The sequence below is a fragment of the Sceloporus occidentalis genome, unplaced genomic scaffold, assembly GCF_023333645.1.
Source record: "Sceloporus occidentalis isolate IW3139 unplaced genomic scaffold, rSceOcc1.0.p SCAF_72, whole genome shotgun sequence".
NCBI classification, from domain to species: domain Eukaryota; kingdom Metazoa; phylum Chordata; class Lepidosauria; order Squamata; family Phrynosomatidae; genus Sceloporus; species Sceloporus occidentalis.
Genome location: NW_028317052.1, coordinates 1,440,318 through 1,468,270, shown reverse-complemented (window position 1 = coordinate 1,468,270; position 27,953 = coordinate 1,440,318). Strand labels below are relative to the sequence as shown.

Genomic DNA, 27,953 nt, shown 5'->3' with positions numbered 1-27,953 from the left:
TGAAGAATGTATTTACAGGGGAGAAGTGCCAGGGCAAGAAGCCAAAGGCTGTAACTAGACATTTAGAGCTAAATAAGAAAGCATTTCTTCAACATGATTAAAGCGGATAAATGAAACGGGCTTTAACTTTAGCAGTTAATACAGTGGATGAATTCATGAAAACTTCAATGGGATATGTATTTTGCTATAAGAAAAGGCTAAGTAAAGTCTTACAACAGGTACAAAAAAAAACAGGCAGGCTAGTTCAGATGAGTTAGCTCTTATCTGCCATTAACTTTACATCAATCGTATAAATGGGATACAACACGTCTGTCATTGTTACGATTGCGGTAATTCTTGTTGTAAGGAACAACTTCTAGTATATGATGACAGATCATTCTTACAGAAACAATTTATAACCCTACAGCCAGTGTATAAAACACTTCTTTTACTTAGGGTACTTTGTGACTGAAGATTAAGTAAAGATTTATGGTGAAGCCTCCTAATAATCAAAGTACAACAAGCCCTTGCAATAATTATCAGCTAAACTATATGAACATTTACATGGACAGGCAAATAATTGAGTGCTAAATGCGTGACTGTCAGCAGGTCTGCGACCTTGGGTAAGAGCAACCATTACTTAGCAGTTGGCCTTGAAGTAAATACCCTGTGTAAATAACCAAAGATGTGCACGTGATCTGCTGCCAATAATTCGAACAACCTGGAAGGAGTCCAGCTTAGGCTGGATCAGGCCTTGATACTTTTAGAGAAGGTAATGGATTTTTTTAACCTATTACAAAATATGCTTTAACTATATGGGCTAAGCATGGGTAGTAAAAGAGCAATGCAGCACTACAGAGGATGAAGAAAAAGGACTTCCATGCATCACCTGATATCCCACAAAAGTACTTTTTTCGGCTTTGTAAACCGCCTGTAATAATAGTTCATAGTTTAAGGTTGTAAAATACCTCTTCCTTTGAAGAGGAACGGTCAACTTCACGTTCACCTTTAATAAATTCTTAAAAATACCCATTGCCTGTGCTTTTTGTTCTTTTCAACATAATTTGCTTTAAAGAAAGGGATAGTTTAACCCTTTAAGGATTGGGCGCTTTCTGTTTCTTTTAACATTTTTGCGGTGCTCGTGTTTAGCTGTAAATTTTCTTCTTTCATTTAGTGTACCCACACAAGTAATTTATTGGATTCTTTTTCCCGAACAAGAGGGGTGTTTTGCTATTTTAAAAAAGATTTGTTAAGCAATATGTGTTAAGCAATATGCCCTGAGCACAGTAATAACACCCATGCATAGGTTTGTTGGGAGCTAAAAGGCCACATTTGGGAGGTGCACTTTCATTCTTTCTTTCCATTTTGACATCTGGTCAGCCTGCGCCCATGCCCTATTTGGGACATCTTTGAACCAGGCCAATTTAAATTACCCTATACATTCTTGAAAACCAGACACTCCATGGGTATTTCAAATGCTAGTATTTTAATTTTTTCCATGCCAGGATTTTTGGGAAGATAAAGTACTAATTTTAGCACTTGCTCAAAAAAAGCTTTCCCTTTTTTCATATTTTTTTACTTATTTTTAAATGTCATCTTACGGTAAAATCACTCATAATGGCATTTGTGAATGAACTCCAAAGCAGTCACCGTGCGTCCAGGGGTGGGTTTTTGGAGTCACTGAATGCCTCACTATCAAGGAATTTTTAACCACAACATTTAAGCTTAGGAGGTGACCATGATCCCCTCCTAAGCTCTTTTAAATCAGGCGTCCACTGTCATATGGTAAATGGTGAAAGTTAATACGCCAGGGAGGGGCCACACGGGGCACCTACTGCAGTTTTCTGTGTTGTTGAATGCCTTGACATTGAGGCATTACAGCAACACCGTTTAAGCAAAGAAAGCAATCTCAGATTGTTTCCTAAGCTTATTTAATGCCATGACGTGCCAGGCATATCATTGGTCGTGAAGGGGTTAGAAATGTGCAATTCCCAAATCGATATAAAATGAGAAGAGAAAATTACAATCAACAGCTTCCTGAAATCTCTCCCTTTTTTTTCACTGGCCCTTAACATGCGAGCTGTCAGCTGCCACCTAAGGGGAGGAATAACTGAAAAAATCTGAAGAATTATGCTCCCATGACATGCATAGAAGGGAAGTTCAAAATACAACTATAAATATTTTATTCTTCTATCAACAATATATTTGATTAGAATTTTTTTTTTTTACCTTCCCATTCGACATTTGGACTCTTGGACCTGTTTCCCGGACTGGCCGATCTCCTGATATCCAAATTAAGCTGTTCCTGTCTAAGCCTCTGCTCCTCTAGCAAAGTGTTTTCATGTAGAGATTGAAGATGCCGCTGGTATAAGGAATAGCTGCTTGCTGGGACAGTTGTTCCAGGGGGTATATTACATGGACTACAAGACACCTACAAAAACAAGTTCCTATGCATCAGGACACAATAAGGTGAGAAGCAAAAAGCAAATGCTTGTATTGTATGGCAAACATCTTTGTGGTTAAAAATACTCACCATAGGTGGTATGACAGCAGCACGATGGTGTAACTGCTGGAGATCCATTGGTCCTTGTTTCATGGTAGGTGGGATTAGAACAGTTCCAGCAGGATTCAACAAAGAAGGTTTTGGTTCAATTGAATAAGTTCTAAATGTAAAGAAAACATAACACATTAATGGTCTGCATTATACAGATGTATTAATAATAATGATAATTAAATTAAGGGAGTAGGCTTTTCACTTTTACGTTTATTTCGAGAGACAGATCACTTCCTTTTCCACTTTCCTCACCTTTGCCTGTCGGGTTCCCCATCTACCTCCTCGTCAGCACTACATGTTGCACTGGAGTCATTATCTGACTGTGATTCAGGTCTCGTGTGAGTATTGAGCTGGGCTGATACGTATTCCATGTCTACACCATCAATCTTCTCTTTAAGCCTTTCCACATCTCTGTCTTTGGCATCATCCTCTACTTTCACTTGGCCATTATCTGCTACCTTTGATTCAACCTCTATGGGTTCAGCTTTGGTATGTATGTGGAGATTAGGAGTGGGTTTACTTTCCAAAGTCTGGCTCCTCTCATCCAGATCCATTGCCTCTTCAGGTTCAGTGTTTATTTCCACTTTCACTTGTAGATCGGGGTACTGGATTTCTGTGGTTTTTGCATTATGAGCTGTAGTGGCGGGGGATGCACTGGGGACAGGTTTGCCGACAGTCTCTTGAATCTGACAAGCATCTGCCTTTAATATAGCAGTGGTTCTTTCTGGCACATCATCAGGGTGTTTGGCTCCTTCGACAGGTGAAGGAGATGGCGCGCTTTCAGTGTCTGAACTGTTTTCAGCACCTAAGCAAAGAGAAAAACAATGTTCACTGTGTGTAACATTATTAGCTGTTGTGGTATTAACTAAAATGCCCAGAAGTAGAGAATGTACCTTCACTGTCGTCAGGATTCTCCTCATCATTAGACCCTTCATTTTCCTCGTCCTCCTGTGCAGACACGGTAGAAGCCATGCTCTCGCACTGCGATACATCACGCTCCTCTCGCGGTCTCCGGGATGACTTCAAAATAATTACAATTAAGACATATGTTACGATTTTCAAATGACAACAAGTGTAAAGCGAGTGCTCAAAAGTCAGAACTGCAACAAACGGGGGAAAGCATTTGCTTACTAAACATTAAAGAAAGTGTGCAGTATTAACAATATTCAGCATTGCATAATGTATTAATAAAAATAAAAATATCGGCTTTGGACAGGGTTTTCTAAAAAATGTAACAAACATGGTATCGATTTTGTTTTGTTTTAAAGCTATGTTTAATCAAAGTATAACTGAAACCCAAGTCGGCTTGTATATCAGCACACCAACAAACGAAGAGCCACTTGCAATTATTATTTTCTCTTAAAAATTATGAACTATGCAGCTTTCAGGATGACACAGAGATTAAGAATACATAGGGCTATCCAAACTTGGTGTAAATGCGTAATAGCGTTTGATGCAATAGCGTAAGAACATAGCATGTATATAGTTTTATCGGCCTTTGCGTTAAAGTCCCAGGGCTGATTTTAATCCAACGCTTTAGAGCGATCCCTCCATTCCTAGCTGGTTAACTTACTTTCTGCTTGTGCTCCTGGAGCAGGTTGTCCAGATTGTGGCGTCTTTTGTAATTGAAGTAGAAATTTTTACACTGGGATTCACTTTTTGTTCCCACCATCTTGGCAATTGCCCCCCAGTTGCGACCATGCTCCACCAAGCCTGGGGAAACAAACAAGCATGAATGGGATATCATACAGGCACTTCAGGACAATATTTAAATGATATTTAAGTACAAATACAGTTAGTCTATTAAAAAAAACAAACAAAAAAACTCCACCGTGTGGCCATTAAGGTACATTGTGGATATGGTGTATTTATTTTTCATCAATTAAAACATAAAATAAAGATAAAAGTCACAGATGTTTAATAAGGAAGCAGGGGATAAATAACATTTTCCAGATAAACGGCACGTGGCAGGATATACAAACACTTTGCTGGATTCAGTGTGTGATGTAGCATCTATCCGGACCTTGTGTTTGTAAAATCGTTGCACATTTACAAAAATCTGTTTTGACAGCTATTCAATGGAGTTCATTATCTCCCTCATTTCACTAAAGTGCCAACGTCTGCAGGTCTGTCCAGCATGAAAGTTAGCGCTGATCTTGCGCAATGCATAATTTAATGCACAACTATTTAACTATGCATTATACAGGGCCAACCAAGTTCTACCTGCAGGAGAAGCTCACTCAGGCTGGACTTCACATTGTATAATGAAGTTGGTAATGGAAACCACAACTCTCCTAGCGACTGTCCCTTCAGTGAATAAACCTCATAATGCTTGTATTTAGGAAATGCATTAAGCAAAATAATTTCCCCCTTGCTTAAACGCATTATTCTTTTAATTCTATCATATTCATGGTTTCGGTTTTTGGGGTTATTGACTAAAGAAGGCGTTAATGAGAAATTGCTACTGAGTTTCTGCCCAAGAATAGCTTGAATCATTGAGAAGACTGTCCGGAAATCTCACTGGTTTATATAACCCTTTAAAGTCCCCCCAACGATTGGATTCTTCATTACGCAGAGTCGGCTCAGCACTTCTTGCAAAGGATGGTCTTTCAAAACGTAAAGTGAATTTAGGAAGCGGAAAGCCCAAGTGCCCTGCCAACTCACCTGCTTAATGAATAAACCCCCCTTTATTCTCTAGAAACCTTTAAGCTATTTTAAAGTACAGTAATGTGTGCTTTATTTATTTTAATATATTGCAATATATTAACAGCTTTCCCAGAATAAAAAAAATGTTTCAATGGGAATCAACAGATTGAAATATTTACATAGAAAAGTTATTATTCAAACCAAGCAGCAGAGCGGCAGTGAGAATAAGCGACCCCAAACGGCTGTATAGCACACGCCATATGCATGGAGAAGGAGGGCCGGTGGTGGGACATACTGTATGCCGCTTACAAACAATGTACATTTCATAGAAAATGACAAACTTCGGGCATGCAAAACATGAAAACGGTTTTGTAAAACAACATTGAATGGGAAAGGAAGGGCTGGCTGGCTGTAAGACTGAACGGTGGAATAGTATTTGTAAAACATCTTAACAAGTAGCCCCTCGCCCACACTGCGCTCCTATTCACCTGGAATGAACCAACGTCATTTGTCAAACAAGACCAAAACTCTCCCCGGGGCCGGCTATTTGTTCTACGACACTGCGTAACTGCATTAGCAAAGATTAGAAGAGTCAGCCCAGGTAACGACTTATTTGTCTTTCTCAAAGGAAACAGAAATAACCACAGCACAAAATAATTCAAAGAGAAAAAAAATGATTCACTAAGAAAAAAAAAATAGGTTGCAAAAGTTGCTACTACAGCCATGTAAGTCTAAAGCAAACATGCAGAGTATGAAGTCATAAGACAGTAAACGTGGAACAGTGCAAACGTAATGGTGAAAATGGAATGGTAAATACTACGGTGCACATTTTACGGCAACGAATGGAAATAAAAACCCAACTGCGAAATAAGAACGTTTCTGGACCCCTGGTCCCAACAGAAACAAATCAAAACTCTCCCAACCAACAGGAATGTGCTTTTATGCCAAATACCGTAACACCGAGATAAATGTATCCACGGGAAGGGCAATATGTGAAAGCCGCATGTATCTATATATAAATACACAACATACACCCGTTTCATGTAAACTGCCCTGCGTTCCAAATGAATGTAAGATCTGTAGGAAGACACGGTGGAGCTGGCCAGCACTAGATCACCACTCAACAATCGAGCTTATAATAAATTTAATTCATTTAATTCATTCATGAGATAAGAGAATGAACCCTTAAGATATGTAAGTTTTCTTTTGGGAGGAACACAAAGCATTTTTTTTTCTAATTAAGCTTAAAACCTTAGTTTTTTTTCCCCATATGATTTTTCATTATTTAAAGGGTAAAGTGCAACTACATATAAACCTGAGCCGTGAAAGAAAATATACCGCTCCTAACCCACATACACTATACACAGCAGCCTACATTCAATGGGAAATCATGTGACCCCATCTGCCTGGGTCATACCAACATCCCTAGTAAGGTCACCCCGCAGTGGGAACATACCTAAAGGTAACTCACAGAGCCACATACAGCACCATAGCTTGTCATCATGTCTTAGAGAAGGGAAGCAAACAGCATGACCACTTAAATACAAACATACAAACAAAAACTCTTCTATGTAAAATAAGACAGTCTAGTGGCTTAGTGAAAAAAAAATCCACAAAAAACAAACTTGAAATCTTTACCTTTTTTAGCAACTTCCATTTCTTCTTCGGTCCAGCGGGAGGTCTCCACGGTCTCTGCCGAAGCTGAAAGCATAACACAGCAAATCCCATCAAAAAGAAAGACCTGGATTTGCATCATGAGCGCCAATCCTACAAAGCCTACACTCTAGTTATCCGTTTAAGTGCAGGACTCCCCGTAAAGGCCATTCAAGGAGGAAACCGCTTGTGACGGAGGGGGCAGTCAGCTCTTATTACGACAAGCTAGCTTAAGACAAGCTAGTGGATGAAGGAGAAACTAATGAAAGATTATGGGTGTTCTAACAGCACTGACAAGTCAATTGAATAGAAAGTCTTCCATGCTAGAATAAAGAACGTCTGAATGCACTTAAAGGTCTGCATGATAGTTATGCTTTCATTAAAAGACTTTCTACTTTAGCACGGTATGGAAGACCATGTACAAGCGAGACTAACTGAACATGTGGGTAACTGCGACACTGCAGTGTGTATATATTGTCAAGATATTCATAGCAGCTATTTTCCATAGACTATCCGGCAGAGTGATAAAAGTTCATGTCAACTTAGAAACCCTGTCCATTAAATCTAGAAGAATGATTTTCCAATAAAAAACATTAATAAACCTTGGCCAATACACAGAACATCAAGACCTATACAAACAAGACGGATAAGGAACATGGTACACCACACAGAAAGGTGTGGGTATGAACAGGGCAATGGTGTGGTCTTTTCTGTACGTGTATGGCCATTTCTGTACGTAGAATTAAGTAGCCCATGGCTAATTCAGAACAAATTTAAGTTGATTAACCATTTAATATAAGATGTTATCCCATTATAGACTTACACTACATATCAAGGCCACGTGTAGTGTGTATTTAATATAAGGCAGAAGAATCTGTTGCAATCGCTTATTCTGGAATTCATTGTTAGAAAGGAACTTTTATGGCATGAAGTTTTCCTAGAAACAAACGTGCAAAAACTATTTTGGGCCTTTGTAGCCAAACCAGAACCTGTGACAGATGATCTGTGATACCAACAAACCAGTGGTACAAGCTAAAAGTCCTCTCACAGATACAGGCTATGATGACAGTTCAAAAAAAGTCCAATATCATAGTACTTCTGATTAACAACCTAAAACAATCCATTCTTTACAGTAGTGTAAAAGCATGAATATCACTCATGCTCTAGCTAGATGGATTTAATGCTGTCCTGCATGTACATTGTCTAGAGCAGTGGTTCTCAACTCATAGGTCGCAACCCAAAAGTGGGTTGCGACCTGTCTTCAGTGGGTCGCGGAGGGTCAGGGCCGGACAGGAGGCATACCGGGAAAATTTCACTTTCCTGGGGCTGCCTTACACATTCTAGCGGCAATCCGCGTGCAGCAGGCTGTCAGGAGCGCGGCCCCAACAATCAGGGCCATCAGGTAGCCTCCGGTCCGGCATGTACTTTAGTATTACTCCCCGACGGAAAAGCAAGTTGCTTGATTGGTTTGCAGTCGCTGTCTGTTCCTAGTGGGAGCTGAATAAAGTTTTTCTCTGATTGCTCCTCCCCTCTTCCTGCTGCAGCCCGCGGGCAGCCTTTCCACTCCCTCATCTTTTCTGAGGTAAGTATATATTTGCTTAGTGTACTAATTACACATGACACAAAGCAAAAGCCAACTTTATGGATCTGCTTTTCTGATGCCAGCACGTCAGGCGGATCTCGAGGAAGACAAGGCCAGCACACACAAACCCAACGGGTGGGAATGATACTCATATGTAATGGTAATACAACTTAATTATATAAGAGCTAAAATTAAACCATACTAGAGCCCATTGTGAGTATGGCTGCTCCCACTGACTCCAATATGAGTGATAGACTATCTGCAAGGAGAGTACTTAAAAGGTACCTGGGATAGCAGCCGATTGAAAAGCCTCATCTTCTAACTTAACTAAAGTGTAGAGCAGACAAAATAAAAACATCTTTGAGGACTAGTTTGTTACGTTAACTATGTTAGAGATATAGATATTACTATCAATAATCACAAAATGTCTAGCTGTGTGCAGGAGGTATAATTCATTAATTGTAAGGAGTCTTTATGGCATCAGCATCTACCAAAGTATATTCAGATTGACCATCCCCATGCAGATGATCTGGGGACTCCCAGGGCCGGTGGGCCGGTATTACTTGTCAATATATACTGGCGTTTTACTGATGGGAGGGAAGGGTTAACGTAAACTTAACAAGGCAAGCAAGGCAAAGTACAGAAGAGATAATCTTGCAAGTCCATGAATGAAGACGGCTTTACTATAATACCACACCATCTGACCACAAAGATCAGCTGCACAGCTCTCAAGATAGAAATTGGGAGACAAGGTTAATCTTCCTTAATACTTTAGGAGGAACCGTTCGTAGCACAACAAGATCTCCAAGCACCAGGTCAACAGGAATGCAATTCCTTCAGCGCTCCTGTTTATGGTGCATCGTTTGAGTGCTTTAAAGTGACAGCTACACAGTCCAGCAATGGGCCTCTGTCAAGCTCACCATGCTTCAGAATCCCTAAATATAACACCTCCCCATTTGAATTTCTATAATAGACCTAGGGTCGACTCTGGAAGGCTGATGAAAATCTGGCCATTAGCTGTCTTTTTGGGGTTGGAACCAGACCCTGAAAGAGAGGGAGCAGTAACTGTCATGCAGGAGTTGACTCTTAGCATGAAATCCCCAGAGAAGGTGAGATCTTTCAAGTCTCATCACCGGAACAAAAAAGTTTGTCTTACGCGACACGGTTTACAATGTCTTTGCAGACGCAAAGCTATAAGGAAAGACGTGCTGCAATGTTTATTCAGAGAGCTATAACTGCATGTTAGTGTCCCAAAAACGTCTTGTTTTCACATACATGGATCCAAAACATCCTATGGGATGGGTAACTTCAGAGATATATACGTACACGTACATACACACAGCACACACAGTACCAAATATAAATGCCATACTACGTAAAAGCAAAATGCTACAAAAATAAACAAAGTCAAACTAATCCTGAAGAGCACACACAAAGTATCTTATGGGTCACCAATAGAGTTGAGCATGGCTGCCAGCAAAGCCATCTGCATTCCCTTAGTCCCAGCACGTCGAGTCTTAGAGCCAGGGTACGACAACTACCCAGCGCTCGGATTCAGCCAGCATGTGAGGACTGAAGAGACCACCAGACCTGTCACCAGCTGCTGGACCACAACAAAAAAGCCTCCCTACTGTACAAAGCTAGGTAAACTGGGCAGGGGTCCTAAATGTAGCAAGTGTATACATGAATAAGTGTCAGTACATGTGTGTATGCGAAGCCGAGTTATAGTTGCGTATTATAAACATGTACTTTCCTAAACACGCGTTACCTTAAAAATTTAAGGTAAAGATTTTAAGTTTGCCATTCACCTAAATAGAGATCAATGCTGCCTTCTACTCTATCATTTGCACACACAAAAAAATATTCAAGTGGATTCAAAAGGTTTGCACTGAACCCATTACTATAAACAAAAGCAAGGAAAACAAATATCCATAAAAAAAGAGCTATAAACATGTTGTACATTTTACAGCAGTCCGCCAGCTTTTTAAATCCTGGACTTACATCTTGAAAAGATACAAAAAAGCAAAGTGAGAATTAAATTTCACATCAAGGGAGGAGGCTCCTTGTACTAAATACATTTATGCAGCATGACGCAGTAGACTGCACTCTTAAGCCTTACAGATTTCTGAACACACAAACAAATGTGATGTCATATAATACGCAGACTACAATCTTTGCGGCATCAGTTTCCTAAAGATTAATTTGATCACACGTGAAAAGGGTGTATGGTGTCCAAGTTATGTATCTGAGCATAAGATGTAAGATCTGCAGGTAGATTTTAAGTATGACCAATTTACTAGTAAGGGTGAAGAACTAGTCAACCAGTTACAACAAAAAAAAAAAAAAAAAAAAGCTGAATCCCACCAAGTTAAATGAACTATATCATCCAATCTCATATGACCAAACATCTAAAATGCATCAAACACAACAAAAATCACTCAAGAACCACAAGTCTGTTTATGAAAAAGTCTGAAAAAAGGTACCGAGACCAGATACCAAAACAACCATGCAGCAACATCTCTAGTACCTAAAGGCAATAACAGGTTTTTGTTATTGTGTCTTTTGAGTCTCATACTTGCTGGAGATTACAAAGAGTATGAGAGTGTTTTTTTTCATGTGGTTTCCCTATGCAGCGGTTACAATTCAGCTCGTTTCTGTCTTAAGGCATGAATCTTTCCTATTAACTGGTAAATCGTGTTACTCACTTGACTCCTGTTGTGAAGGGGGTGGTGGAGGCGGTGGTTCTTCCGGAGGAGGTGCTACTGTTACCGGTGCCGGGGTGGCGGACGCAGGTGTTGAGCTGGTGGTGCTCGTTGTGGTGGTGCTGTTAGGTGTAGCATTCGCAGCAGCTTCATTTGCCATTGATCTGGTAACTCTTCCTTTCCGCCGGCCTTGGCTATTAGCAGTTTTACGACCTCTAGGTGTGGACTGCTCCCTCTCTTCCATTTCTTCTGCTGTGACTTCCATTTTGTCTTTGGTGCTCTCCCTAAAAAAAGCCAAGAGGAAAGCCAAAAAAGTCAATGCAAAGATCAGAAGGTACTGGAATGGAGATACAATGAAACACGTGAGTAGGTAATATCCAGCAACCAACACACAGCAAAGCAAGCAATATTAAAACCCCTTCATGACAAACGGGCTCAAAATGCATTGTCATAAATGGGTTTAAGGACAACATGTTGTCCAAAAGGGGTTAAAACTTTCAATATCAATAACATTAAAGGGACAGTTTGAGGTCTGTGACAGCACATTCAAGTACTTAATGAGCACTTTACTATGCATTACACTTTACTATGTGTTTAAAACACAAAGACACACTAAAAGAGGATTGCCTGATATAGGAGCAGCTTCAAGTATCCAATCAGTTTGAAGAAAGACATTCCCAATAAAATCAATGGAAGCGCTTTCCTCACGTGTGCATATGGGAGAGTGAATAGACTCGTGCCCTGCAGCATCCCCGAGGTAGTGCTTGAGAGCATATCACGTGGCAGACGCACAGAAAGTCCTGCCCTTAACATATTTTTATTAAGATTTTCTTTAGGACACAGGTAAAATGTTACACCACTAATTTCACAGTTTTTACATGCTGTGTGGGGTAAATGCAAACATTTCAAAATGTGACCGCTCACCTAAACTCCTCTTTATCCTCTTTTTCATCCTCATCCCTCCGTTCATCATCTTTCTTCTCATTTTTGTCAGACTTCTCCTCTTCGACTTTTTCGACTTCTTTTTCTTCTTGGGAAGGGCGTGTAATTTGTTGCTGCAAACAGAGAATTTAGCGGAAAAAAAAAAAAAAACATCCTGAAAATGTTTTATATACGTGAGACATTGCATACTTACACATACCACTCATTGTACATATATACCTATTACAAAGACACACAATACAAACTATCAGTTGTGACATTTTCCTCCCTTACTACATAAGACTCTGCTCCATAGAGTACAGGCCTAAGTCATTTTCCCCATGAAAAGCATTAAAGAGCACCTTTTTGCTGATTTGTGCTTTTTGTTGACACTAATTGGTATCGCTCAGGATAAAAAGTTCACCTAACAGAGGCCGAGATCAGCAGCCGTCTGTGGCAGAATCAGCATTATCCAATCAATTCCAGTCCCCTCCCTTCCATACCACACTTTCACAAAAACCGCTTGAACCAACAACAACTACCACCAATGAACTAACAGGGTACAAATAGGTTAACGAAAAGGAATAATTAGCCAGATTTTTAGAAAAGGAGGTTAAGATGGTTTATATACCGTATTTGCCCGATTATAAGACGCACTTTTCCCCCCACTTTAAGTCTTTAAAGTGGGGGTGCGGCCTATAATTGGTTTAGCGCAGGGATGCGCAGTTCGTATCGTCCGACGCCCGGGACATGCAGTTTTTTGGGTTTTTTTTAAAATTCATTTAGTCCTGCCCCCGCCACATGCTTCAGGTACGTTCATTTGTGATTCAAGTTTCAGGAGATACTAATGGTTCTCCAGCTCATTGTGGAGCAGAAGGAGTCTGACACGGACAAAAAGCCAAATGAAGTGTGAGCTTATTGATAGGAAGTAAATTGTTAACCCATGACTAGTATACTTAAACACTGAATTCCTCTTACAAACCACATGTACAAGAGTTTGTATATGTGCCTGTGGTACATAGTGACTTATTACTGGACTACACTGCTCTTGTGCATCATGGGAATTGTAGTTTAACAGACTGCGGTTATCTCATGTAATTAAGGACGTGGAAATCCTTAATACACCAAAACCTTGGATGCATCCAGAAATGTACAAAGCTGTTAAAGAGTTAAACAAAGCGTCATATGCAAGAAGCAGACGTGTATTCATCAACTGGAAAAGGTCTGTAGTGCTGGGTTTATCTCATGACTCATTTGAGATATGCCAAATACTGCATGTCGACTCCAGATGGCATGAGAAAGAAAGGAAACAAAGCTAGTGAGGTTGGAGAATATGAAAGGAGAGTCAACAACAAAATCCACATAAACAATCCAAGCACTCAAGTGACTTAGTTTACATGGCATCCGAACGCCAGGAAAGTGAAATCAGATCTCCTAAACGCAGCGTGCTGTGATGCAACTCATAGCTTCCTAAAAGGTTACTTGGCAAACCAGCAAACCACGTGGATTGCTCACACACTAAGCACATTTCTGCCAAGCAATCTCTCCCGACTGTAAACCACACCAACCCGCTCGTATAAATAGTCTTGGCGGTTGGGGGAGGATGCTGCCCTTTTAGAAACTCTGACGTGCTAAAAACAGCACTTAATACTTTTATATGTAGAGGATATCCAGCAACCACAGATAGATGCCGTGTGTGTTCCTTGCATTCTTATTAGGAACATTTCTAGATTACATGCATTTGCTGCTAGAGGTGGTTTGCAAAAAGCTTAGATTTAAGTTAATACATATTTCAGCCACAAACAATAAGTCATAAATGGCAGGATCTATTTAGATTGAAGCAAATATTAAAGTCAACAGGACGTCAGGCTGTAGAGCTGATCTGGATGCTACAAACACACAAGATCTGAAATGTGCTAAATCCAATTACAAACAAAGTCAACCACGATACAGAACTGTCGCTCCTACAGGCAACACTAACAGCCCCTTCATCAGACGCATGCAGAGCTCATCTACCCGAGAAGAGGAGTACCTGCACTAGGCTTTCAATGAATTGCATAGATAAGCCCCGAAAACAGAAGTCCTCTCTGCGCACATACCTGCACACTCATCTGTTCATACAACGTCTTCTATCATCTATGCAGCGGGTCAAGCTTTGGCTCGGGCAGAGTAACAAAAAGCAGCAGGGGGCACAACAGCAAAAGCATCGCTGTCCTCGGTACAAAAGTTACTTGATCCGGCAGCATGTTTATTCCAGGAAATTGTGTCATCCTGCCACTTAAGCTGCCTACAGAAGAGTTGACCATCTCACATGCAAGATACTAATCTCGCAGGGGTTACCCAAGGTAATCCCTCCTGTGCTTGGCTTGATTGGCTGCAACAGCAGCGCAGAGTTTCTGTTCAGTGGGATCACTGGGCTGCGCCACCTGCTACCAAACCCACAAGGCCAGGCTTTTCACTGGACTTGCCGACATAATGCAACAAGCTTTGAGGGCTCTTATTTAGAGCCCCCATTATATTTAAATTATGTTTTAGCAGAAGTTACCTTAAATGTTTATTTAATATACATATTTGCACAGATGTAGAAGAAATTGTTAATGCTATGTTATAATGCTTATTTGTATTTAGACAAAAGATCCAACACAGTTAAGGAAAAACATTATTACTGGAATACTGACTATGGCGTGCTGAGCTGGCAAGGGCCGAAGCTCAAATACATACAAAGTAATTTCAAATGATTTAAAATAATCAGATTAACTCAGATCAATTACAAGCTAGTAACTGTGTTTACAGTATGGGAATAATGGTCAAATATCTTGTTCACTACTCCGTATTAGCCCAGCTTCAAGTTAAAGCTGCTTGTCCCATATAAAACATTCATTGTACACTTTCTACTGTACTAAGCAGACCTGCCATTTTTGGTTCATCGGAAGGTCTAATCCCTTATGCTTTAAGGTTGGCCGACTTATTGTTTATGGCCGAGGCAAAATTGATTGAACAATTATTTCTGGAAAGGGTTTGGAATGTACTAGGAAAGGCGTTTCTAATGCTTTAACTAGGGTAAGTAGATCAGCGCCTCTAATGAGCCATGAAAACAAATGTCATCTTTTAACACACAAAATTAAATCACGGCACTCACCTGGTTCCGTCCTCTCCGTTTGCCATAATTTCTTCGAACAAGGGCTTTATAGTTTTCATTTTTCTTAGTCAAATAATAATACAAGACACAGTCCGCAACACACTGTAATTGAGAAAACCACCGAATAAGTAACAGAACAGAGGGAGGACTCCTCCTAGAGAACCCAAATAAAAGGCTCGGACAGATGTCAGCAAGCAGCCCCAAATATTAAAAAAAACTACTTAATGGGGTGAATTTTCTATCATGACTAAAATGTCAACCTAATATCTACATGCAGCATTTCTGATCATTCCACCCATCTATAGGGAACTCGTTTGTGGCTACAGGTTCTCTCTCGTGCTGTATATTATGAAGGGCATAAATGGTCTCTACCTAACCATTCTGCTCAGAATTTAGGAGTATTTAACAGAAAAGACAAACATGGTTTGGAATGAAATACACCATGGCGGTCAGTGTCGTTAATGAGAAAGTCAGCGTGACTCTTAAACTAGGTTTCTCCCTGATCTTGCGATGGAGTCATGAGGTGGCATGTCCACTGTTTGCAAATAAAAACTAACCTTAATTTCTTCATCACTACCGAGAACCACCTTCCCAAAGCCAACACTCGACATGAACCATAGCAAGCTTATTGCGGTGGTAACTTTTCAACCATGTTAGAGAAAACTATACACTGGGCAAATGTTATTTGGAAACAGTCATACCTTCCTTTCCAGATAGGAAGCAATCAGGCCAAAGTTCTTTGGATGTTGAACAAATCTGCAGAGAAAAAACAAAAGTTGCTTCACTTTAAGTAAATGCATGAGTTCTTACATAAATTCCGAAGGTTTGGAATAAGTGTATATAATAATGAACTGCTACTAGAACTACCAGCCCTAAATAATTGTATTGCTACCATTTGTGTAACTGTGGGGACAGCAAAAGTAGAAAATACAAGATCCGCATATTAAAAAAAGACTAAAAACCAATAGCAAAGAGAGACGACCCCTGCCCCTAAGCATTCTCTCAGTCAGTTTGGTGGCGTAAAAGCTTTTAGGCACTGTTGAAACAGTAGGAATGCACATAATGTGCCACCATGGGAAACCTTGCAAATAATACAACGTAAGCACTTGAACAAAGACAACAAAAGTAGCTACAAAAATACCACCTAGAGAGAACGCTAGAGAAGGCAAGGGTGTAATTTGGAAACAGAGGTCACAGTGGTAAAGCTTTAGCTGGAAGTATGAATGAACGAATGAATCTTTGATCCTCATAGGCACAAAATACAGGCAATGTACCCATTAATGCACATTTAATGACCCTTCTACTCACAGCAGCTCAAACAAACAAAACATTGGACCTTGACAAATACTTTAAAACAGTTCACTTCTTAGACTGGAAAATAGAGAACATTGTGTATTAGTGCTCCTGACGCAAAGAGCTGCAGCATGGCAGTTACATGTAGAACGAAATAAGTCCCAATGTCGCAGTTTAATGTAAAAAAAAAAACCGCTGTATTCCTGTAAATAGATTTGGGGCCTTCATCCTCTGGAAGCACACCAGGTGGGCAATAGGCGTCACCTCCAGGATCAAGGAGTAAATGTACAGTTAAAGGAAAGATACAAGACAGCCTAATAGTATGAATCAGTTACATCTAAATTAATTAAACACAGTAAAAAGCCTGATTTTACCACCTAAAAAAAGGAAAACTGTGGAGGTTATGTATTAATACAGGAAACCAGTGTGATGAAAGCATATGTTATAAACTGCATCACTATAAGACTTTTTAAAATCACAAGCTGATGTTTTTCCCCCTTCAAAGTAAGTATATGCTTAAAAGATACATACTTCTCTTTAAAAATCTCCTTTTCGTGGTCAGTCCAGACATTCATAAATTGTCTGTTTTTGTACACTTTCATGGGATCCTCCATCAAGCCATTCATATTAATAAACTTCACCCTTCTTTGTTCAGCATCAAACATCATGGGTGGTATGACAGAGAGCTGGCGCATTTGCTTTTCATTGTTCTGTAAGAAAATAATTGAGAAACATGTACATTTAAACAGACAAACATTTTCTTAAGATCTAAAGCAACCAGCTATCTTGGACTATAGTGCACTGCAGTTTATAAAATTATGTAAAATATGACTGAATACGCCAACTGATTAGACCTACTGGTCTATTCACTAATAGTAAAAAATCAAAGAAAGATCAGGTTGTTTTCGGCTCTTAGATCAAGCAGCTTTTTTCTGTAGCCGCCAAAAATAAATTATACCTGCGGAAGGATGCTGAATAAACAATGTTTTATTACCATTATACACCAGAGAAATCACAAGTACTTAAAACGATATAAAGGCGTAATTAGCTAATTTCTTTAGCAGCAGCATAAATCCAAGTGAAGCTACCGTTTCCTATAAATATACATTTACGCAATTATAACAAATGCATAGGAAATGTGTATATATATTATATATATATATATATATACATACATACATACATACACACACACATATACATATATATACACACACACATACATACATACATATACACACATTACAATAAGTTTATGCACTATTTATGTATAGTCAATCATTTTCTTTTGTGATTCCCTACACTCCAAGATGGTCAGATGACAGGACCCATAGTCTTTTGTGGTTAATAGTCCCCCGGAAATGGAATACATACCTAGTTCAAAAACTCTGCTGAACTGTAGGTAGATTCAAGGTATATTTTGGGTCACAAGACAATACCTTAGCATTTAGGCATTTTTCTGTTCCTTGAACAATAATGAAAGAGAGCACAATGCAAAAGATAGGCATTTTGTGCTCTGATACTGCCCTATGTAGCCGCATGTTGCAAATGTGACATTGATTCAAGTTCTTCAAAGCACAAGATTACATCTTCTTGATAGTCAGCAGAGCATGTGTTACTAAGCCTTCCGAAAATAGCCAATTTAAAATTTAATGTAATTATAATACTTGAATATTCTTCTAATTAATTGGAATTTAGAATTACTATGATATAGTATGGGAAAAGATAAAAGACAATCTGAAAATAGTTTATTTTTAAGACTCTCTTGGCAAACGTACAGAGCGTATCAAGTGCCTAAAGGCAATGGCATGCTTTGAAGGCTTTCCTTCGATAGCATCAAAGTCAAAACGGATAGCACAGTGACCTCACCTCCTGCTCAGACAGCCCATCAATAATTTCAGATATCTCATGTTCACTTCTTGCAATAGTCGCAGAAAGCCCAGCTCCCCTTTGCCCAACCCTAAATGAAATATTTTGGGGAAAAACAAATCGTTTTAATGATGATGGTTATTTGTTAGAATAGACTGAAATGAACTATGAGCCAATACAGTGACAATCTGTGGCTTCACACAGTAACAGTATCGCTAACCTGGTTATAGCTCCCAAGTACAGCAAGTTTTAATATTTAAAGGTGCTAACAAGTGAGGGCTTATTAAGCTCCCATCACAGCTCTTTGCTTGCCCCAAAAAACACTAAATAACCCATATATTTCACATTATTACTTATTGTTTTATATAGCACAACCATATTACGTAGTGCTGTACAAAAGGTAGACAGGACTAAAAGTAGAATGTAACATATCTGTAGTGGAGGATCAAGCACATTTACATTTTGAGCTTCCTAAGTATACTTGCATGGGCAGGCAGCCACCAGCACTGTTCTATTATGTATAGCTTTAAGGTCACCAGTTGTGCCCATTGCAAAGAGCTAAAGACCATTCATAAATAAACCAATAATAATCTAAGAAAACTTTACAACCTTTAAGGGCCAGGGTAGTAGCATTTTACCGCATGAAAATTGACCCAGTTATTGGGGTTATACAGGAGAGTGCAACGTGTTACCTCTGAAACCGTTCCTGCTGCTCTCGCTGCTTCCGGATTTCAGGAAACTGCTTTTCATAATACTCTCTGGTTTTGCTCTCCTTCGCTTTCCGTCGAGGGTTATTTTCTATCCGGTCTACCTTCTTCTCCCAGGCCTCCATCAGCTGATCGTAACGCTGACAAATGTTTTGTTCCTGGAAGCAACAGTTAAAAAAAAAAAAAAAAAAAATTATATATATATATATATATATATATAGCCACACTCTTGGCATAAAACTTATTCCTTCTTTTGAGCGGTTACAGGAGAGGAATGGTTAGCATATGCGTGACATCAGTGACAAGGCTGGAAAGCTGACATTAATTGATATAAAGAAGAAGTACTAAACCAACACAGGAGACAAGCTGGTCTTGGTTACAATAAAATTACCTTCCAACCAATGTGGAATGATATACCATATTTGCTCGATTATAAGACGACCCCAAAAATCTGAATATTAATTTAGGAAAAAAAGAAAAAGCCTGAACATAAGACGACCCTATAGGAAAAAAGTTACTAGTAAATGTTAATTCGTGTAAACTATTTTTTTTTTTAATAAAAGCTATGATTGAGAAAAATATTTTGTTTTTAATTCCTTTTATTTTCCAACCTGCCCACCAGTTATGCACATCTGCCCCCAGGCTTGCCACTCTGCCCCATAAATGCCTTAAACCCCATATATGCCACTGTGCGCCATGATATGCCTTTGAACCCTCTAAATGCCACTGTGCCCCATGACATGCCTTTTAACCCTCTATGTGCCACTGTGCCCCATGACATGCCTTATACCCCTATATGCCACTCTGGCATTTAGGGGGTTAAAAGGCATATTATGGGGCAGAGTGGCATTTAGGGAGGTATAAGGCATTTCAGAAGGCAGAGTGGCATATAGAGGGTTAAAAGGCATTTCTGGAGGCAGAGTGGTATTAAGGGGGTTAAAAGGCATATCATAGAGCACTCTGCCTACAGAAATGCCCTATGCTCCCCATTTAACAGCCCCCCCCCCCAAATAAAAATGTACCGGTGCCCCTGACTCCTGGTGTGTAGCCAGGGCAGCGTGTAGATGTCTACGCGATTTGCGTAGGCAACTTCCGCTGCAGCCTGAAGGAGGTGCGGTTAGCAGCGGGGGTTGTCTGCGTCCATCGCGCAGACCTTCCTCGGCTGTCAGAGATCAGAGTTCCCCTCACTGGGGGGGAAAACCTTGTCTTATAATCGAGCAAATATGGTAATGCAATCATCTCAAAATACTTACTCTTTGTTTTCTTGCATGATTTCTTCTCTTGAAAAACAAAATAAGTTTCTTCCTCATCACCTGATTTCTGTTAAAACAAAAATTTTGTTATTTACATTAAAAGCATTTTGTTTTTTCGTGCCAAGAGAGCAGTGGATCAATGGAATAGCGCCCCATCAGAAGTGAGAACGATTATACAGTGAAGTAATTTAAACATGTATATGACAGGCAAAGCTATCCTGACCCGAAGACAAAATCAAAGTATGTTTAAAGTCCGAGTCTCTACATCAGGAAAAAAACAGGCAGACTAGATGAGCCGAATGGCATGTTTTTCCAGTGAATGAATTTCCACATAGATCAGCGAAGAATATACTCTATGAAAACGTACTTGGATATTAAAGTTACACATAGATATGATACCATGAATGTTTGAAAAGTGTGGCAATGAAGGCATGGTTCACTTTAAATGTACAAGGGTCAATTTTCTATAGATGCCAATACATTTGACCTCATGCAAACCGGCCCATTCTGTCCAATTTAACCTGATCCCCGGCTGCCTCTACAGAAACCAGGTAGTATTTAAACAAGACCGCAGTCTCATTTTCTAACTCCAACTCCCAAAGCATGCATGAACCAATTTGCATGCTTAAAATACACAGGAATATGCATTAAGCAATAAAGAGAGGACAAGGTGGATTTAAGGGCCAATTCTAAATTACACTTTCGAAAATCCAACACTAAGAAAAACCTTGCTATGTAATTGATAATCTGGCATTCAGGGCTGGCATTATCTCGCTATACACATGCTGTAAGGGCAACAGAACAGCTTGAGCTGCGTGATTCTCAATATAAAACCACGTCTTTCTGTGGGCTGGTTATAATGCCGGGTGGAAGCATACTTACGTTTTGATGTTCTCATGATAAATCTTTGTGTCCGAGGGCTGGTTATAAAGTGGCTGCAAAAATACGACCAAAACCAAAAAATTCAACTTTGCTTTAAAAAGCATTGTGGAAAATCTGATACAATCCAAAATACAAATAAGGAAAATAAACAAAAAATCCCTAACAGTGCAGACCCTCATATACAAGGCAATGTATGTCATTATCTCATCAGGGCAAAGAAAGTGCTAAACTGCTAAAAGTAAACTAAATACAAAGAGTTTTCAGTAGAAAAACTGCAAAAGGTTATGATAGCGGTCCAAAAGCTGAGTTCTCCCTCCATGCATGAAGCTGTCAGTGACTGGCAGGAAAGTGTTCCCATTGAAATTAATCAGACCCCCGCACAAAGCTTTCAACAGAGCTGGAGGCGAGTACCTCAGGGTGATCTATTAAGCCAAATTAGCTGAGGGAGTATAGAAAAGGGCAAATACATTTCTGCAGAATGACCCTTCAAAAAAAGATTTTACATGCAGGGGGTCTCATAGGCCGTTTCTGCTCTTCCGCAACATGCAAATGCTTTCTTGATTTAATGTAAGACTCTTGGTAGTTAAGAACTTTTAACTACTTACTAGCTCTACTTTAGGACCTAAGCCCTCCAGGATCTTATGGGCTTCTTCTGCTTTTTTCTGGAGGAAAGAAAGATAGATATATCCGGTTATATTGAAAGAATCAAGCTGCGATGTCAGGGTTAGGTGAAAATAAAAGTCATATAGTCATCTTGACTAATATCTGTGCTGGTAGAACAGTAAGAGGACATGACATCACACTAATTATGAGCATTCAGTCAAACATGTCTGGGACATTATTTGCCATATACATCACGGCTATACAACTAGATATAAATTATGCTGCATTTACATCAACCATTGAATATGCATCACTCAAGAGGTACAACTCAAAGTGGATTTATATCTTGTTAGGATATCTAGATTGAGTGTCTCTGAGGAAAGCCACTAATGATTGTAACAGCCTAGTGGACTAGTAGCTGGAAAAATTCATGTTAGATTGACTGGCTAGGTTGCCATTCTAAAGCACATCAATACCTTTTCTGTAACCCAGGTAGCGATTCAAATGTTCAGCATACATCAAACCTTTGTGCACAGGGGTTGTCAATGACTCAAGATATATAACTGTGACTGACTGTCCAAAATCTGACTGGATAGCTTCCATTTCCCACAAGGAGCCCTGAGCAGATGAATATATATATATATATATATATATATATATATATATATATATCATATCAAATGATGAAAAACAAATACTTAAACTCCAACGGGAAACTTTTTAAAACTTTCTTTGTTTTTAAAGAAAAGAATGTTCACTAAAGATGCTGATCATTGCAGTTTGCTAATCTTTAGCTTTGGCCACAACTAAGACTTTCAAGATCTGCAGCTGAAAGATCAGTGATCTGCAAGCAAATAGCCACAAGGCAAGTTCTGTGCTACAAAACCTACTAATGCCTTTCCATACAAACAATTGTATAGCTCCCTGAAATAACTGCTTGATTACTAAAAAATATCGGATGTTTTCCATCTTGGGAACGGTATTGCATAGCTACATAAGCATCTGCACATTATCAGTAACATTTTAACCATCTGTGTGCCACACTCCCTTGATAGCTTTTGCTACAGCCGTCATCAAGAGCCTGTTATTTGCCCCAATATTAATGTACTGATCACACATTCAAATCTTTCATACTTCTCTTCTAAAAAAGATATAGGATCTACTGCCACAGATGGAAAACATACACTCTATATCCACTAAACACTAATTGTGACAGTGGGGGGGGGGCACTTTACTCACATAACTAAACCTGATCTAAAAGTATCTTACATTACAATTATTCAAGCATCGTGTAGCATTGATGTTACCACTAAAGTACCATTTGATTAGACTGTGCAATGATCTAATTCAAGTACAGAGACTAAGCAGTTATAAAAACGATAAAGCCAAGATTTACTAGACAGCCAACGCAATTAAAAATCCAGCCAATTTACCCGGTTTTCATCATAGATGATTTGGACGATGCTGCGATGCTTCTGCTCCACAGGTGGAGGGGAGACGGGCTTCTCCGGCTCCGGAGGTTTGGCTGCTTCTTCTTCAAGCTGTTGCTAAGTTACATAGAGGGGGTAAAAAAATCTTAGTGCATCACGTATCGTAAACCAATCGCCATGAGTCCGGCGGAGAACACGAAGCAACAGCTCGCAGGATTGGATTCTGACACCAGTATCTCTGTGCATGTGTCCTGATAAAATATTTGCATTTTACAAAAGACACCTGACGACACTAATGCTCACTGAGCTTAGCCTATGCAAAAAAGATCACGGTATTTAAAAGCCAATCTACACATTATGTAATTAGATATCAGGATCGAGAATAAAAATAGTCTACATCACTTAAATAGACTAAAAAACGATAGTCGGAAAAGTTTTTTTTTTATTTTAGCAATTAAGTGATGTCTTCATTTGGCTAAAAGGATAGTCGTGTATTTTTTTTTTTATCAAGGCATACTGTATATAAAAAGAAAAACTAAGCCATATGTCTACAATTCATCTCATTCTACCACATGGTCAGCCCAGTCTCAATGCAGAACAAGGGGACACTCGATGGGTGAACTGAATTCGAGATGAGACACCCGGTAGGTAAAGCAGGGAAATGCTGGAGACACATATACCTGGAAGTCTGCTATGTCAGGGACGGAGGTACATGTTTAATACAGCATTTGTGCTTTCGCAATACTTCACATTTTATATACGGACACACATGTAAGCATGTTCACCGGGGAGTTCTCATGGTAACCCACACCAAACATATGAGCCGGTTTTACTATTTACACAGAGAGCATACACATTAAAATGCGCACATACATATCCCCACATATATGCCCAAACACACAGCGTATTTCCAGAGAATGCAATTTGTGTGACAATATACATCATGGGGCTTTTAAGTCTCTATTTCTGCAGTTTTTAACATATTGTTTTGTGATGATATATCAAAGTGATTATCTATCGCAAAACTGGTAGTACCTGCTTTTTCTTCAGCTTCAAGATCTGCTGTTCCACCTTTGCGATCTCTCGATCCACGCGGTCCATGCTTTGAATCAATTCTTCCTTTGAAAGTTTTGAAGGAGAGCCATCCTGGTCGTCCCCAGGCTGCCCAGACATGGGGGAGGTGGATACCTCATGCTTGCTGGATAAACCCTGTTCCTTAGAGAATAAATAAGAGACCACTGATTACACCAAACAAAACAATGTTGGACCATTAAAATTTGCAAATAAACAAGGCCTAGATGAGATGGGAGATCTCGCTTGAAACCAGTCTAGAAAAACTATTCCATGCCATTTGAAATCTCATATTCCAGGACTAGGGCAGTCTACAGTTAGCAATATACGTTACACTAAAAACTAGTTTCCTGTGGATTTCAGGAGTGGACAATACAAATTATTGCTACCGTATGTGCATAAAGGTATCAAAACTCAGATTTTACGACATGGATCATATCTTACACTGTAAGGCGACTGATATTTCCCCAAACTATCACCTCTGTCTGCAGCATTTCAAACAGTTAACCACAAGCCTCCTTATTCTTCCTGGTTACATCACTCACTGTTCTTCGATATATAATACAGTAACTGGTTTCAAAATTTCCTCCATGATCATTTTTTTTTTTTATGAACCTTTCAGACTATACAGACTTATTCACCTTGCCCCCCCAGTGGATTAATACCAAGCCTTGCATCTAAGCCTCTGACCTGGAGGATATTATTCTGGCATTTCACCACTGCAGAAATAAAAACTCATATACTTTCTGAAGCCCTTTAGTCTTCCTTTTAGACACCATTACCATACATTGCAGTTATGGTCACGTCAAATTATGTCTTTCTTTATGGTTATCGACATTGATCATACTCCCTGTACCTTTTTCACATCCCCCTGTGACCGAAGACCCTCTTGGATGGTCGGTACCAAGGGCATCACAGTAGCAGCATTAACTCTATAGTGGGACTCAGTAATCGGATCTAGCCGGGGCCGCTTGGACTCCAGCCCCTCATGGTCATTCTGCTGAAGGGAATGGTATTGTTGCTCATACCCCGTCCTCCTGTCTTGAGGCCTGTAAAAGAAACGTAACGTGTGCATTTTGAAGAACAAATTATGCTAAGCAAACTATTTTTACATAAGCATTCTGTTTACAACTTTATGCAGACATATGTTTCGGTTCCACAGATCTTTGGGTCTGTCTGTGTACAAGCGATCTATGTTTAACTCTGCCCTTTAAGGGATTTTCCCATAAATAAATTGTCATGTTTATGTTTTCTCACAAGTTTGTTTAGCACAACCCTGGCTTTTAAAGGCAACACTTAGCTGACCGACAAAATGCAAATTAAGATTCAACACACTGCTTATCTTAAGAGTAGAGAAAACTCGAGAACGTTGGGCGTCATGTCTCTCTAGTTCATTGGCTTTGTCCAGCTCTGCTTAAGAAAATAATGTTTTACTTTTGGTCAAAGCCAAAGCTGTCAAAAATCAGGCTGCCTCATGAGAGCATTTAAAAGCTAATATTTACTTAGTTTGTATCCAAAAGGCAATTCATGGAAACAATGTTATATGTATAATAACACAAGCACTTATGCCTAGGTTTCAGCCAAGAGGTTGTCACTTTTCTTAGACAAGGAAGCCAATTTTGCCCAGCCAGCAATTTGATGGAGCAGACTAACATCCCTATGTGGTTTCACAGGTCCGTCTCGGAGCGCGGGGAACCAAAGGCTGCTATTTGACATAAGAAAAATAAGACAATTTATCTTAACTGTCACAGATCATATGATACTAAAAACAATGACTACGGTATTTTAATTGAAGCAGGTCGCTACCATTTTTCCAGATTACAAATAAAAGGTTTCAAGCTACTTCAAAATGGCTTATGATAAGAGCGGAAAGAAACTTGGAGATTTCTTGTAAAAATGTAATTTCTTTAATTCTAAAAACAGTTAGTGGGCTCCATCTTTAATTTAAAGGGGAAATACATTTAAAGCATGAAGCAGGGAAAGGCTTAGGAAATATGCTTTCTTCACCCAGGTTGCTCATCAAGGCTGCAGTTCCCAATTTCCAATTCTAGTTGGTAATACAAACGTGTTTTATCAATTTTTGGTTTATGGACCCATTTTCTACATTTGAAACAAAAATAAACTAATAGTACTAGACAGAGAGCAGTTTGATGAAGCAGTGCCATTTGCATGGAAGTTAGGAATAAACAGCAGTTCTGGTAAAAGCGGTGGAAGCGAGTGACCCACTGGAGCGTTCAACTGGTTGCCACCTGGACTGTGCCATATTTATCATTTTACACCACAAATGCTATTTACACATAATCCCCATACTTGCACTGTTTGAAAATTACTTCTTGCTCATTCTTTCACATAGAAGGCACATCTACTGTAAAGTTTTGTTGTCTGGATTGTTAAATGTTTTATTCTATTAACACACAGCAAATAACCTCAAAACAAAGCATTAAAAATTAAGGGGGCGTAATAAAGAGAAAAGTGATGCACTTCAATATAAGAAAACATTTTCGATATCAGCGAGACTCTCCTGCAAACCTTATCATTCAGATGCTATGTGATGATGTCATTACATACCAACATATTGGTCAAAATCCAAATCGCATCATAAAATCAAGGGCTCAAAAGTCTCAGCCATTGATGAACTGTAAACTTGTACGAGTATATAAAACATCAAATTACAGATCACCTGTAAACCCGTTCTCAAACAGAAATGTTAACGTGTATATGTCCACTGCATTTTCTGCATCCAGTTAACTGGCGTCTCGCTAAAACACACTTATCCAAATGGTAGCCCTATCTTCTGCAACCCCCTAAAATCATCATTCCTGCAAACCTCATATTTCTAACCAACCATTATGATTACAATAAGAAAACTTTCAAGTTATCATATATAAAGCTTAACTGGATAAATTACAACTCATTTCTTTCCAACAAAAATGCTTGAAAATATTACAATTTATTAAAGTTTACAAATCCACAGTCATTAAAGCATTCGAAACTATTCAGTAAAGGATACATATGATTAATGTGCCATTCTTGTCACTGCTGTGTGGAAAGATTATTAGAGAACCTCATGTACCAACTTTGTAACAATTTGATTGCCACATCTTGATCCGATTCCTTAACAGCTTATTGGTCACTACACCATATAATGGGACTGTGTGCCTGTATAGCATATTTTTATACCATCCAATAGAAATGGAAAGCACATGTATTTATAAAGTCAAAGTACCGTATTCAAGGTCCCCAAAAGGCACACATTAAAAGCCCATTAACAAAGTACCTGTCTGAACCAGGGTGAAATTCTGATAACAAAGAAGGCCGTCTTCTGAGCTGAGATGACTCCAAGTGAGACGACCGATATTCAGGAATAGAAAACTCCTATAAAAAAAAAAGTGTGTTTAGGAGTGGTAAGTGCATAAAATAATATTAAAAATAAGGGTATATTATGAGCAGTCACTTCCTACAAGCAATACTTTAATAGCACCAAATCAAGCGTGTCCCTCATCCAAATTCTAGCTAGAGGGATTAATCATTCAGCATTGGGTGACGAGAGCCCAGTTTCTGTCTGTGTGTTCTTGATACAATCTTCAGGGGTCCAATGGATGTTCCTCTTAATGGCTCCACAGACTTTGTGTTTTTCATATGTAACATATATGTGCTGTCAATGGGGTA

General features: G+C 39.3%; 1 protein-coding gene across 1 annotated transcript in view; it reads right to left on the bottom strand.

The window, feature by feature from the left end:
- The window catches only part of LOC149286069 (nuclear receptor corepressor 1-like), a 51,693-nt gene that overhangs the window by 22,629 nt on the left and 1,111 nt on the right, over positions 1–27,953 (bottom strand). The window contains exons 2-21 of the mRNA XM_089494356.1: positions 27,562–27,659; positions 25,141–25,333; positions 24,249–24,428; positions 23,217–23,330; positions 21,786–21,842; positions 21,181–21,233; positions 20,299–20,365; positions 19,031–19,203; positions 18,339–18,429; positions 17,001–17,179; positions 15,878–15,932; positions 15,171–15,278; positions 12,047–12,171; positions 11,225–11,400; positions 6,818–6,880; positions 4,107–4,246; positions 3,427–3,553; positions 2,786–3,338; positions 2,513–2,642; positions 2,209–2,410 (exon numbers count right to left, since the gene is read on the bottom strand). Coding sequence (XP_089350482.1) covers positions 2,209–2,410; positions 2,513–2,642; positions 2,786–3,338; positions 3,427–3,553; positions 4,107–4,246; positions 6,818–6,880; positions 11,225–11,400; positions 12,047–12,171; positions 15,171–15,278; positions 15,878–15,932; positions 17,001–17,179; positions 18,339–18,429; positions 19,031–19,203; positions 20,299–20,365; positions 21,181–21,233; positions 21,786–21,842; positions 23,217–23,330; positions 24,249–24,428; positions 25,141–25,333; positions 27,562–27,659 — 2,884 coding nt within the window. The remainder of the gene's footprint in view (positions 1–2,208; positions 2,411–2,512; positions 2,643–2,785; positions 3,339–3,426; positions 3,554–4,106; positions 4,247–6,817; positions 6,881–11,224; positions 11,401–12,046; positions 12,172–15,170; positions 15,279–15,877; positions 15,933–17,000; positions 17,180–18,338; positions 18,430–19,030; positions 19,204–20,298; positions 20,366–21,180; positions 21,234–21,785; positions 21,843–23,216; positions 23,331–24,248; positions 24,429–25,140; positions 25,334–27,561; positions 27,660–27,953) is intronic.